At 43.7% G+C, this 11,653-nt stretch overlaps 2 protein-coding genes across 6 annotated transcripts; one reads left to right on the top strand and one right to left on the bottom strand.

Moving 5' to 3' along the window:
• Window positions 1–221: 221 nt before the first annotated feature.
• Window positions 222–2,505, top strand: LOC100277892 (GTPase activating protein 1). The gene is given in 3 exon segments (XM_008654870.4): window positions 222–479; window positions 1,507–1,602; window positions 1,935–2,505. Coding segments are annotated over 3 exon segments (516 nt in total). The 5' UTR covers window positions 222–347; the 3' UTR covers window positions 2,223–2,505.
• Window positions 2,506–3,264: 759 nt separating this feature from the next.
• On the bottom strand, window positions 3,265–11,204 carry LOC100193259 (MATH domain containing protein). 5 transcript variants are annotated; one of them, XM_008652664.3, is made up of 7 exons: window positions 10,868–11,204; window positions 10,409–10,492; window positions 10,154–10,325; window positions 4,671–4,831; window positions 4,141–4,426; window positions 3,791–3,945; window positions 3,265–3,687 (listed from the first exon to the last, which is right to left on the bottom strand). In XM_008652664.3, the coding sequence occupies exons 2-7, from the start codon at window positions 10,455–10,457 to the stop codon at window positions 3,524–3,526; spliced, it is 987 nt and encodes a 328-aa protein (XP_008650886.1). In that variant the 5' UTR covers window positions 10,458–10,492; window positions 10,868–11,204; the 3' UTR covers window positions 3,265–3,523. The 5 variants fall into 5 exon arrangements, 4 of the variants coding, with proteins under 4 accessions (XP_008650886.1, XP_008650887.1, XP_008650888.1 ...); XM_008652665.4 differs by having other exon boundaries at window positions 10,415–10,492; XM_008652666.4 differs by having other exon boundaries at window positions 10,415–10,492; window positions 10,873–11,204.
• Between the last annotated feature and the right edge of the window lie 449 nt (window positions 11,205–11,653).

The following is an 11,653-nucleotide window of genomic DNA, read 5'->3' as shown; positions in this document are numbered from 1 at the left end:
TACCAAGACATATTGGGTGGAGTAAACAACAACATCAGTTAGTCAAATAAAAAATATATTATGCGGAGAGCGGAGACAATCAATAAAAATATTAAGATCTTTTTGTGGATAGTTTACGTGGGTGTTGTTGTGAGCCGTCGCAACGCACGGGTAACCGACTAGTAGAGTATAAATTTAGAGTAGTATGAGTGCAGATAGCCTAAAACCCGGCGCCGGCTGCGAGCCGTTGGCCGCATCCCCCGGTGAGGTGAGCAGACCACACCTCCCCTCCCTCTCGTGTCGGAGCCTCCGCCTCGGCTTGTCCCCACCAACCCGCAGCTCGCTCCCACCAAACCCACACCCGAACAATGGCGTCGGCGTCCAAGGAGGAGGTGATCGGGAAGCTCAACGTCCGCGTGGTGCGGGGCAACAACCTGGTCATCGCCGACCCGCTCACCCACACCAGCGACCCCTACGTCGTCCTCCAGTACGGCGCTCAGGTCCATGTCCATCCGACCATCCCCGCTCCGCTCGCCTTCTCCCTCTTCCTCTGCCATCTGGTCTCCTTTTTTTCCCCCGCAGCATTGCCTGGCTGGACCTCCGCGATCGACGGGGACTCGTTCGCAGTTGACGACCCGTGCCGTGCGTGGTCCACGGTCAGCGCCGCGGTGCGAGGGGGAATCGGGTTGTCGGGATTACTGTTGATCTTCCCTGATCTCCTAGTCCTAGGTCTAGGTGCTCGTCTCCTCTGTCTCTGTCGTCTTCTATGAGCTGCGAATCTGCCCGTGTTGCCTCCCCATCTTAGGATCCTGTTACCGTTTTTTACGGCCAGTGGTCTGTGGATTGGATGGCGAGTGGTCCATGGGCTTATCCGACCAGCCGCTGACCTCGATGCGGGGAGACCAAAATCCTGACAATGAATTGCCAAGCCACAAATAAGTTCCTGACTGACAGCAGTTCTAGCTTGCTCATGAATTTGCTTAACCAATGCGTCAGGGCTATACTGCACCTTTGGAGAACGTTGAACTGAGCGGCAGAGCACCACACCCCGTAACAGCTTCACCTTGAATAAAATAAGAAATAATAGCTGCTGATAACATTTCTTCTGAACTAGGGACTGGCCCTGCACAAGTTTGCGAAACTTCAATATGAATCAACCTGTACTTAGCAGTATCTCTGTGATCTGCATAATGATTCTAGGGTAAAAATAGTATTTTGCGGACTGAATTACTTACCAGTCTTCTATTTTCCTACTAATTTGACTTTTTCTTAGTGTTACCCCAAGCCCAAGGATTTCAGTATTATGCAGTTTTAAGTTTCTGTATGATTGGCTTGTGTGGTGTCAGGTCAACCACTTATCTCGAGTGTTGCAGAATTGCATAACTAAACATTTTTCTAGGATTTTGAAAGCTCTTGTTCTATTTTATTCGGTTGACTTCAGTTCAAACGTCATGGATACCCATTGGGTTTATGGCTTTCTGTTCTCGGTGTTTACGTTATGGAAGTTTTCTTTTGCTGTTGCTACAGAAGGTGAAGACTAGTGTCCAGAAGAAGAACCCCAATCCAGTGTGAAACGAAGTACTGCAGCTCTCAGTAACAAATCCTACGAAGCCAGTGCACCTTGTAAGTTTGCTGTCTCAATTGGTTTCATCATGTTTGCTGTCGGAGAACTATATAGATATAGACTTATGAAAATACTGTATAAAGCTATATGCTGGTTAAAAGGTTTACCACGGTGATGTGTTACAAAATACTTAATTTATCAGATCAACGTTTTTTAACCTGAGCATAATTTGTTCCTGGCAGAAATATGGATGGTATGGAACCATGTCTGCCATTGGTCCGCTGATATCGCCGCCACAAATACGAACAAATTGACCGCATGTATTTCTAACTACGAAACAACCAGGAAAACCGACTCTTGATTTCTGAATTGCTCCGCTAATGCCACACAGGAAGTTTTTGATGAAGACAAGTTCACAGCAGACGACAGCATGGGTGTTGCTGAGATCAACATTACTGACATCTACGATGCTGCGAAGCTGGACCTGAAGCACGCCTCTGATGGGACAAGGATCAAGACGATCTACCCTGTCGGAGTAAACTACCTTGGCGGCGAGAGCCATGTTCAGTGGAAGGATGGCAAGGTGGTCCAGGACTTGATTCTGAAGCTGAGGAAGGTCGAGAGTGGCCTGATTGTGGTGCAGCTGGAGTGGGTTCATGTTCCTGGCGTGAAGCTGTGAAGGCCCTGTCTGAATGAGGGCTGATGGAGCTGCAGTTGCTGTGTCCCTGGTTTGATTGTTTGGTTGTAAACGATATCCTGAACGTGGTGATATGCGGTGTATGAGTGAGGTTTGAGTGTGATGCTTTGTTTGGGGTACTTCCTGGTGACATGATGTGGGTATGACTGCCAAAGGTTGTGGCGCACCAATAAGAAACGCCCTGTCAGCATGACAGCATGTTGTGAGATGTAAACTAAGACTTTAGAACCTAAATATACAGGTGATTGGGCGTTAATTGCTTTCACGTTGTTCCTGCAAAGTTTTTTTGTTAGCTCCTATCAGATTTTATTGTAGGGAAGCAAAAACATTTGTTCACCCTGCCAAGGGATGCCTGCGGTCGGCCTTCCGTTTCTAGAAACACCTAATATTAAAGAGTGTAATTTTCTTTTCCGTCGTTTCTATAAACTCCTGCCGGATACTTATTTGGCCCAGGTAAGTTTTCTCAGCCTCCAACCAAACACACCTTTTGGATGCTTTCTGGCGTTTTCAGGGATCTAAAATTTGGCCTAGACAAGTTTTCTTAACCTCCAACCAAAACCCTTGGGATGCTTTAGAACCTCTGCATTTTTAAGGAATGTCCGCATTTTTCTAGAAGCTCTAAGATTGGCTCGGAAAGTGCATTTGGATGCGAAATTTCTTGCTTCTGCTGGGCATTTGCTGCTACAAGCATTGGGATTTGGATATAGCATCGTTGGCCCCCTTGACTTTTTTTGTCACGCGCTCTTTGTGCAACCTGCTGTAGTGTTTGGGCAACCCCATCGGCTACATAAAATTATTATTTCCTTAATACTCCATCCATCCCAAATAAGATTCGCTTTAGCTTTTTAGTTGATTCATACAATAATTAATATATTTGTTTTATATATGTGTCTATATTCATTATCATCCATTTGAACATAAATATAGAAAACAAGAGTTAAAACGAATAACATTTTAGACAAAAAAAACTACTGTTCGCAAGAAGAGCATAACTAATAAGACTCGACAGCAAAAATTAGATAGAGAAAAAAAAGAACTGCTGTGAAATCATTCGTCGCAATCAAGATAGATTGCCAGAATAGCCTAAAATAATAAGATCCCAGTTTGCATATATTCACTTATTAGACCACATTCAACTCGACAGAACGAAGCTTGAAGAGCGGATACGTCGAGATATCTATAGAGCAAGCTAGAGTCTCGATGGCATGCTAATACATATGGAACACGCTATATAGTTGGTTCTAGCGAGAATAAACACTAATCATGAGCTCTCACAAATCAAATTACATAGAGTACTCCGTCTTCGAAGAGCCACTGATTGCGACCTCAGCCTCGATGCAGCACTTGCCCTTGATGAGATAACCCTTTGACGAGTCCTTGAAGTCCTCCAGCGAGATGAACTTCTTCCATCCCCAGCGATGGTGTTTGCTCGAGAACTGGCACCTGCCTGCATTTCCCAACAACAACAAAAAAAAAATTGAGAACATGCCATGATAATCTAGCATCCAGACTGACCAGTCCATCAAGCAAGTTTCCGCTGAATCTCGAACCTGGATATTTCCTGTCCTTGCCGTTTTCCTGGTCTTTGATGGATAAAGCGAACTCGACCAGGCTCCCAGAGCCTTTGGGGACGTCGTTTGTCTTCTTCATTTTCAGGAATAAGGACAGGCTGTTACCATCGTAGGATGGATTCAAAGAGATAATCCTGCAAATTGGTCAGGGTCACACAATCAGGTTGACGACGTGCAGGACTGCTATAATTGTGTTTCAAGTAAAATTTTCAAAACCGATGTGGTTCAGAACCACTCTTAGCATTGCAAGGAAGTTCAGATTATGATATCAACGTTCAGTCATGTGGAGTACATGTCAAGTACTGCAAGCTGAAAAGATTATTTATCACCATGTGTATCCAGCGATCTCAAACTCCGGTGAGTGGGACGGGTTCTTCAGAGCAGAGAAATCCTCGATTTTCCAAGTGTAAACTTTGGCCTCGTTGAAGATGTTCATCTTCCTGACAAACAGTGTTTCTAGCGTCGTGTTAACTTTGATAGTGGCAACTTTGATGAAGCCAATGCCAAATACGCAGCTGTTATTGACAATAAATCTAGAGGATTGTCTGAGTGCTTTCAGAGGTAACATGAATGCGATGGCAGAGCTCGTACTTGCAGTCTGGAAGCTGTGGTTACCTGCAAATTCATAATAATAATATTAAAAAAAAACTTCCTTCAGAAAAAAGGTATTCAATCACCATAAGATTTCACGAGAGACAGGAACACATTATGATACAAATGAGCATTTGGGTCGATGAGCATACAACTATAATCAATTCTCAGAGAGAGAAAAAACATTATGTATGAGTTTGTTGTTCGTTGTTGCTGCAGGTTTTATCTGACAGTGTAAATAGCGGGAAGATATAATTTGCTACTTTACCTAGATGCACCTTGTGCTTTCCGATTAACTGATCATATATCATGAACTTGAAAGATGCCTCAAAGATAGTGTCGAGTTTCACTGAACTCTGCGACAGTTCAAGCCTGAGAGAGACACACTCCTCATTACTGACTTCGTACTTTGGATTCAGTTTCAGATACCTGTCAAAACAGAGCACTTAGATCGTGTTCGTGTCCATGTGACGAATGACTGCTGGTCATACTTTCCATTTTGAAAGTTCTTACGGAACCTATAAAAAACCATTTTCATATTTCGTTATTGGCTAGACTTATGCAGTCATCAAGTTTTTCAGGATATAAAAGCCTTGACTTCCAAATGGTAGAGGAAATCCTGGCCGACCACTCCTGCGTCGCACCAGCGCGTCCACCCACACCCCACGCATGTGTACACCAGGTCAAACCTTCCCATGTGCGTCAATCAAAGCCCTGTTCTAACATCCTAACCCCGTGTGAGACACACGCCATAAATCGCGGTTCTGTTTTTTTTTTGCGTAAATAGCATAAATGTTTCATAAAAATAGCGTAAATAGTTCATAAAGATGGCATAAAGATTGGAGGAGGTAATCGCAGGAGGATGTCGTCGAGGACACAAGATCGAAGGAAGGTAATCACTTGGGGCGCCTGAACTGCGCCGGATCAGAGGATGTCACGCGCGACGGTCGCCACGCGCACCTCGCGCCTTCCGTTAACGTCACTCTATCATCGCACCTCGTGCGGCGCCGTCTCGCACGTCGAGGAGCACCACCGTCGTTCGTGGGTTATGGGGTGCCACCACCGCTCGGGCTAGGGGGTGCGAAGCCATCGCTTGCCCGTCTCGGGAACATTGTCGCCGCTTGCTCGTCCACCTCGGGTGCGCTGCCGCCTCTCGCCTGCCTCGGCGCCCCAACGTCACGCCGCTCGCCCGACCCAGGGCCCCGACGGCCGACGCCGCTCGCCCTCTGGATAGGGGAGCCGCCGCCACCGCGCCTCCGAATCTAGGAACCACCGCTGCGACTCCGGATCGAGGAACCATCACCGCCGCAACCGCAGTCGTGGGGTCTGCGTCCGCCGCACGCTCTCGGACAACCATCGTTGTCGCACGCGCCTGGGTGGGCGCTGTCGCTCGTGCATCGGAGTGGGGCGTCAAAAACTGAGCCCTAGCACTCTGGGGCTTATTTTATAGACGCTCGAACCTGATCCGGCTCAACCGGATGGCACGTCTAGCTTGAGCTTCCTCTAGTTATTGGAAGCCTAGGGCTTTAGATATATAAATTATATATATAGTTAATATATATAGGGTACATCTATTCATCATCTAGGGTGATAGACCAAAGGTCCAATCCTATGATTATGCATGCGGCTGTTGGTTGAGCCCATACTAGAATTTTCTTCATTAATAATTATGTACAATATATGTATTTATGCAACTTTCTATAACAATTTATGCTTTGCGCGATACCAGCCATCCAGTTTTGTGTGTATGCTGTGGAAATGAAAATGCCATTCAAAATTTGTGTCATGCAATGAAAACTCTCACGACCTGCCATAATTTTCTGATCTGCATACAAATAGGAACCACATGCATGTGCCTAATGGTTGCCATATTTTTAGATCTGCCATAAAAATAGGACCACATGCATGCGTCAGGTGGGAGACGCGCCCGAATGCATGTTCCCAGTGGAGTGACGACATACAGTCGCATACATATTTTTGTCACTTTGTATATATATATGCCAACATCAAGATGTTTTCAAGAGCTTTTATATTGCTTCAGTATTTACGCTCATAACTGCGAGTTTTTACGCTCAAAACTGAAAGTTTTTACGTTCGAACATGAAGATGCGTCCACCAGTGAACCACATTTTACGTAGTATACAACATTGCATAAATACCTACATTGTGTAGCATAATTAGTACCAGTATATATCATAAATTGGTTCTAACGAGTCTAGTTGCATGTCTATTGGAATGATCCTATATTTATAGAGGAAATAAAATATTTAAATAAGATTTTTTGTTTCCACGCATGTCAATTTATTTCCTTTCATCACATATTTCTGTCATCCTAAATTTGTGCGCATGCAACAGAGCATAGATTTTTATGCAGTGACATAATTATACCTACTGTGTAGTATAATTAGTATCATTATATATCATAAACTTGTTCTAACGAGTCTAGCTATATGGTTGTTGAAGTGATCCTATATTTATGGAGCCATCCAATTTTTGCGTGCATGCAGTAGAAATGAAAATATCATCCAAAATTTGCGCACATGTAATGGAAACTCTCACGATCTGTCATAATTATTAGAGTTACCATAAAATAGAATCTGTATGCATGCGCCTGCGCGTGTGGACGTGGTCCAGTGGCTGGATGAGTTTTTATGCTATCTCTATAAAATATTTATATTATTTATGTGAACTATTTACCTTACTAGTAATTTGCTCGCACCTCGTGCGAGTCTTTGATTAATTTGTTTACAATATTAAAAAAGCGTACCTCTAGATATATAGAAGCAGCAATAGTACGTAGTGGTATAATAGTTCATTCTATAAATATAGCAGAATGAGCAGCCTAGATGTTATATTATAATACTGCTGCTTGTAGAGAGTGAGTGGATATATATACATGTACTGAATGAACGAAATATTGATTTAATGGCCACAAAAAATGATACCTTGAATGAAAACTTAAAGTGAGTTTCTATAGCTACATAATAAGAGTGGATCAGCCATATATACAAAATTTTTAAGGCAATAAAATACCGGTCTTAAAGGTAACAAAATGGAGATCAACATAACAAAAATATCTGGAGCTTCTTATGATTGTGTTTAATCTTTAAGGAGTTTATTCTCTTCTTTTCCGATATGCAGCGTTTGTTTATTCAGTGTGTATATGTTGGGTAAAGTAGTAAATATGAAGTTTCTTGTTTTCTAACTTCAGGGAAAAGGTATCATGTTACCATTTAATGCTTCTACATATTCGTCTCTAAAATGGTCATGTTACCAAGTTGTTGTTGTATCGAGCACTAAGCATAATGCTAAATGGGTACACCCTAATGAAATTAGAACCAAATCTAGAGACTTATTAGTCAAGAGTTCAATACCACGCACCAAAACTTTACTTCATCTGCGGTACTCACATAAGCACTTCCACTAATGGACAACACTATCATGGCCCCAGTTAAAAGCCTTCCCAGCCATAATGAAATTAAACACACACAAAAACAAATTAGTGAAACAAAACATAAATGATGGGAAATGGAAGAAACAACAAATAGTTCATTTAGTCATTTTTTATTTGCTTGCTTAATTAAATCCAATCTATGGTTGAGACCTCACAGGATCTTTCATAGAAATGAATGCATTAAGTTTTTCAGTTGATTGGTATTTCTGGAAAGATCACATATTTTCACAACAACTTCAGTCTCCCTGAGTAGTAGTGTTTAGAAAACCTTTGTATATTAAAGTATATGGGAAACAGAAATCATGCGTTCCATGGGGGGAGGTAATCGGTAGCAATTGCACAAATTAGGATGCTAGATTCAATGAATAAACACTATAATGTAAGAGCTTTTTCTGTATTATAATTAGCTTGCAACAGCGCAATAAAGATTGTAAGAGAATCAAAAAAGATTGCAAACAAAAGCAATCAATGACGCATCATAACCAAAGTGGTTAAAATTTGGAGCTATCAAGTATTGAAGTCTACAATTTTTGTTAGTTGTGAACTGTTTGCCTGCATATACCAATGTTTTTCAGATGAATAGGAAAAAAGAGGAAGGTTAGGCAGCAAAAATAATGAAAGAAAGAGATGTTTTGAAGCACCGACAACGAATTCTCCTGGTCTATAAACTGACACTTGCACATATGAGCACTTGTTAAAGATATGAAAACTAAAAAAAGAGGGAAAAGAAAATACTGGAACATAAAAGATTGATCGAACGGAGCATCTTGCATAAATAAGTAACTAAAGTTGGGGATGAAACAGTAAAATGTAAGGGAAGAACGATTTTTCTTTCTATTTGTGTCTCTTTATCTCTCTTTCTCTAGTTTTTTCACCGCATCTCTCTCCCTATTTCTACTCGTTTATCTCTATTTCTTGCTGGAGACAACTCTTGGATATGTAGCCGACACTAATGCATTGTGCTTTAGGCTTTCAAAATCAATTTGAGAAGGAGACGGTGGAGAGAAAAAATAAAAAAAACATCAAATGTCAACAACAAAAGAATGCATAAAGATCAGAAGCTTTGTTATGTACCTTTTTTTCTAGAAAACTACACTTCACTTTGCGTCTGGCTTTTCCACGGACTAAAAATAGGGACTACAAAACAACACACTCCTGCACGCCGACACGCTCCAGCGAGCACGACGTTGGTGAGGAGGTAGGTCGGTCAGGTGAGCCTGACATAGTTGAATCCCATCGATGCCACATGTCCTGTGATGTTCGACGTGCCATGCCGCACCGCGCTAGGCCCTCCGCGGCTGCGGGCTCCAAATGCAAAGCCCACTTCGTGCACACCGGCTTCAAGCGCTGCCCATCCACACCTACAATCCACCACGACGCCGTTGAGAGCAGCAGCACCGAGAGCGAGGTCGCTGCTGTGAGCGCGGGTTGGAGGAGAAGGGCGAGGAGGACCGGACTGGATAGGTGGAGGACGCCATGGTGAATTGGTGATTAGTTGTTATGTGCCACTGAAACTGTCTCGAATGCGATAAAACCTAAAGTGTCGAAGCAAAAAGGGGAAAAATCTAAGAACCCCAAGAACAGGTCCTCCAACTGAAGTATCAAGCTGCAACTACAGAGAAACAGAATTTGAATACCTCATGTGTGCTTGTGGAACTCCTCGATGTGCTGGTCACCCACGCATACATCCGAATGGAAAATGGGAGGGGTGCGTTGAGGATGGCCAGCCGGGTCTGTTCGCTAGGCGAGGGATGGAAGGATCCGTGGCTGTCAAGTAGTGGAGAGGCAGAGCGCTGTCCTCTGCTGAATCGAAGGAGATGAGTCCGATGTGGGATCGAGAGAGGTGCGGGCCAGCAAGCCAGACATAGACCTCAGGTCAGATAGAGCCATCGCGATATGTTGTGTAGTCTCTAGAACCAGGCCTCCGGTCGTTTCCCCCTTGTGGCCTCGCTGCACCAGGGACCACAAATCAAGAATCGAATGGCTGAAGTTTTTTTGGCTGACGTGGATAGCATGGTTGAGTCGCTTTGCTCCCGTCTCTATTATATAAGAATTCGTGCAAAAAAAAAACAGAATCTCAATTTATAGTGTGCGCCACGCGATGTTTGGGTGTTGGACCAGGGGTTTGAGGCGTGTGAGGAGGTTTGACCTGATGTCTGGTTGTTGAGTACGGACCAAAGGACGGCTGGTCTTGCTGTAACTATTGTAAGCCCTTGGCTTAAACTATGCTAACAATGAAATAGTTACCCCCTCAAAGAGAACATTGATTAACCAGAGATACAGAAATATAACCTTACCATTCTACACCCATGAGCTCAAATACGTTGGAGTATGTCCATCCTTGATCCTTGTCAAGCAGGGAGGAAAAGCCATCAATGACCCACTTGAAGGTTGCCTGCTCTACTGGAGAAGGTGTGGCGGCATTGGACATCGAGTCCCGAGAATTCGAGATGGAAGTGTTTGCTGCTCCTGGTGATATGATTAACACAATGGTATGACGCAATGTGGAAAGCAGTAAGTTTTAACCCCCGGAAAAAGAAACCGGTCCGTACCAGCACCTTTGGCGCCCGTTCCAGCACCTTTGGCGTGAAGGTTGCCCATGGCTCAACCACTCCCTCTTCTTCCCAGAAATCCCCCTGCACTTGAGATCAATCCTCATGCCATAAGGGAATAACGAAGGCTGCGGTCGAGAAATCGGAACAGCATCTCAATGTCTCAAATTCAAAGAACGGCTAAACCCCGCTACACGAACAAACCGGAACTCATCAAGAAAGCCAACAACACGGATTCGCAAAAGCCCGAAACCCCTCTAAAATCCACGAGAAATGCAAGAGCTCTGCAACCGTGCAAGATTCTCTGTTTTCGCGCCTACTCCTTCCACTGACTCCACAGGCCCACGATCGCCGACGCCGTTCACACGCTAAGAAAAAAAAGGAACAAGCCTTCCTACGGATAGATTGTGAGACTACGAGGACTGGAAGAGGCACGACAACAAGCTCGAGAGACTGTACCTCACCTGGAGATGCTTTCTCGGCGGAGATCCGAGGCTTCGAGGAAAACCCTCGCCGCAGATGGGGTGGGGTTTTATGCAGTTCTGCGCAAGGGCGAGGTGAATCCTGGCCTGCGCAAGCTTTATGCACACGAGTAGGGCATGCCCCTCGAGATGACGTTGTCAAGATTCGGTGCAGAATTCTCGGCCGGTGGTTTTCGTGTGGTTTCCGAACTTTGTGACGGTGTAACGAAGGCGCTGCCGACATGGGTGCTCATCGGGACGTCACGGCGGGCGTGGCCATGGCGCTGGGCCAGAGGGCCTCTCTGCCTCTGGTGGAAGATCCGTGATCCCGAGTGTGCCTAATCTTCGACGCATGGAGTTAGTTTTTTTTAGTGCTAAAATTTTGGGACCTGGTGCCAGAAGTTGTTTGAGATGTGATTTCTTTTTAATTTTGTCAAAATTTCAAGGTAGAGAGTGTAGTGAAGTAAGGTGTCATTTAGTTCATATATTTGTAATGTATAATAACGGTTAAATTATATTTGTTTAAGTCCGACCGCAATTAAATATCACATTAGAAATTGATATCGGACTATTTAAATTTATTGTCGTTGGTAATCAAGTATGAATTATTACTGTTATCGTTTAGATTATATTCCGTAAACCAAACAACATCTAGTTTCTTAAAAACAACTGTTTGTTTTGATATTTTTGCAAAAAAAAAAATCTCTACAACGGTATAAGAAAAAAGATCTTAAAAATAAATCAATTATCTTCTCTTGTCTCTACTGCTATGAAGCACTTGTCC

The sequence above is a fragment of the Zea mays genome, chromosome 7 (assembly GCF_902167145.1).
Source record: "Zea mays cultivar B73 chromosome 7, Zm-B73-REFERENCE-NAM-5.0, whole genome shotgun sequence".
In the NCBI taxonomy this organism is placed as follows: Eukaryota; Viridiplantae; Streptophyta; class Magnoliopsida; order Poales; family Poaceae; genus Zea; species Zea mays.
Note: the sequence above shows the minus strand (reverse complement) of the source record. Positions and strands in the feature narration are given on the sequence as shown.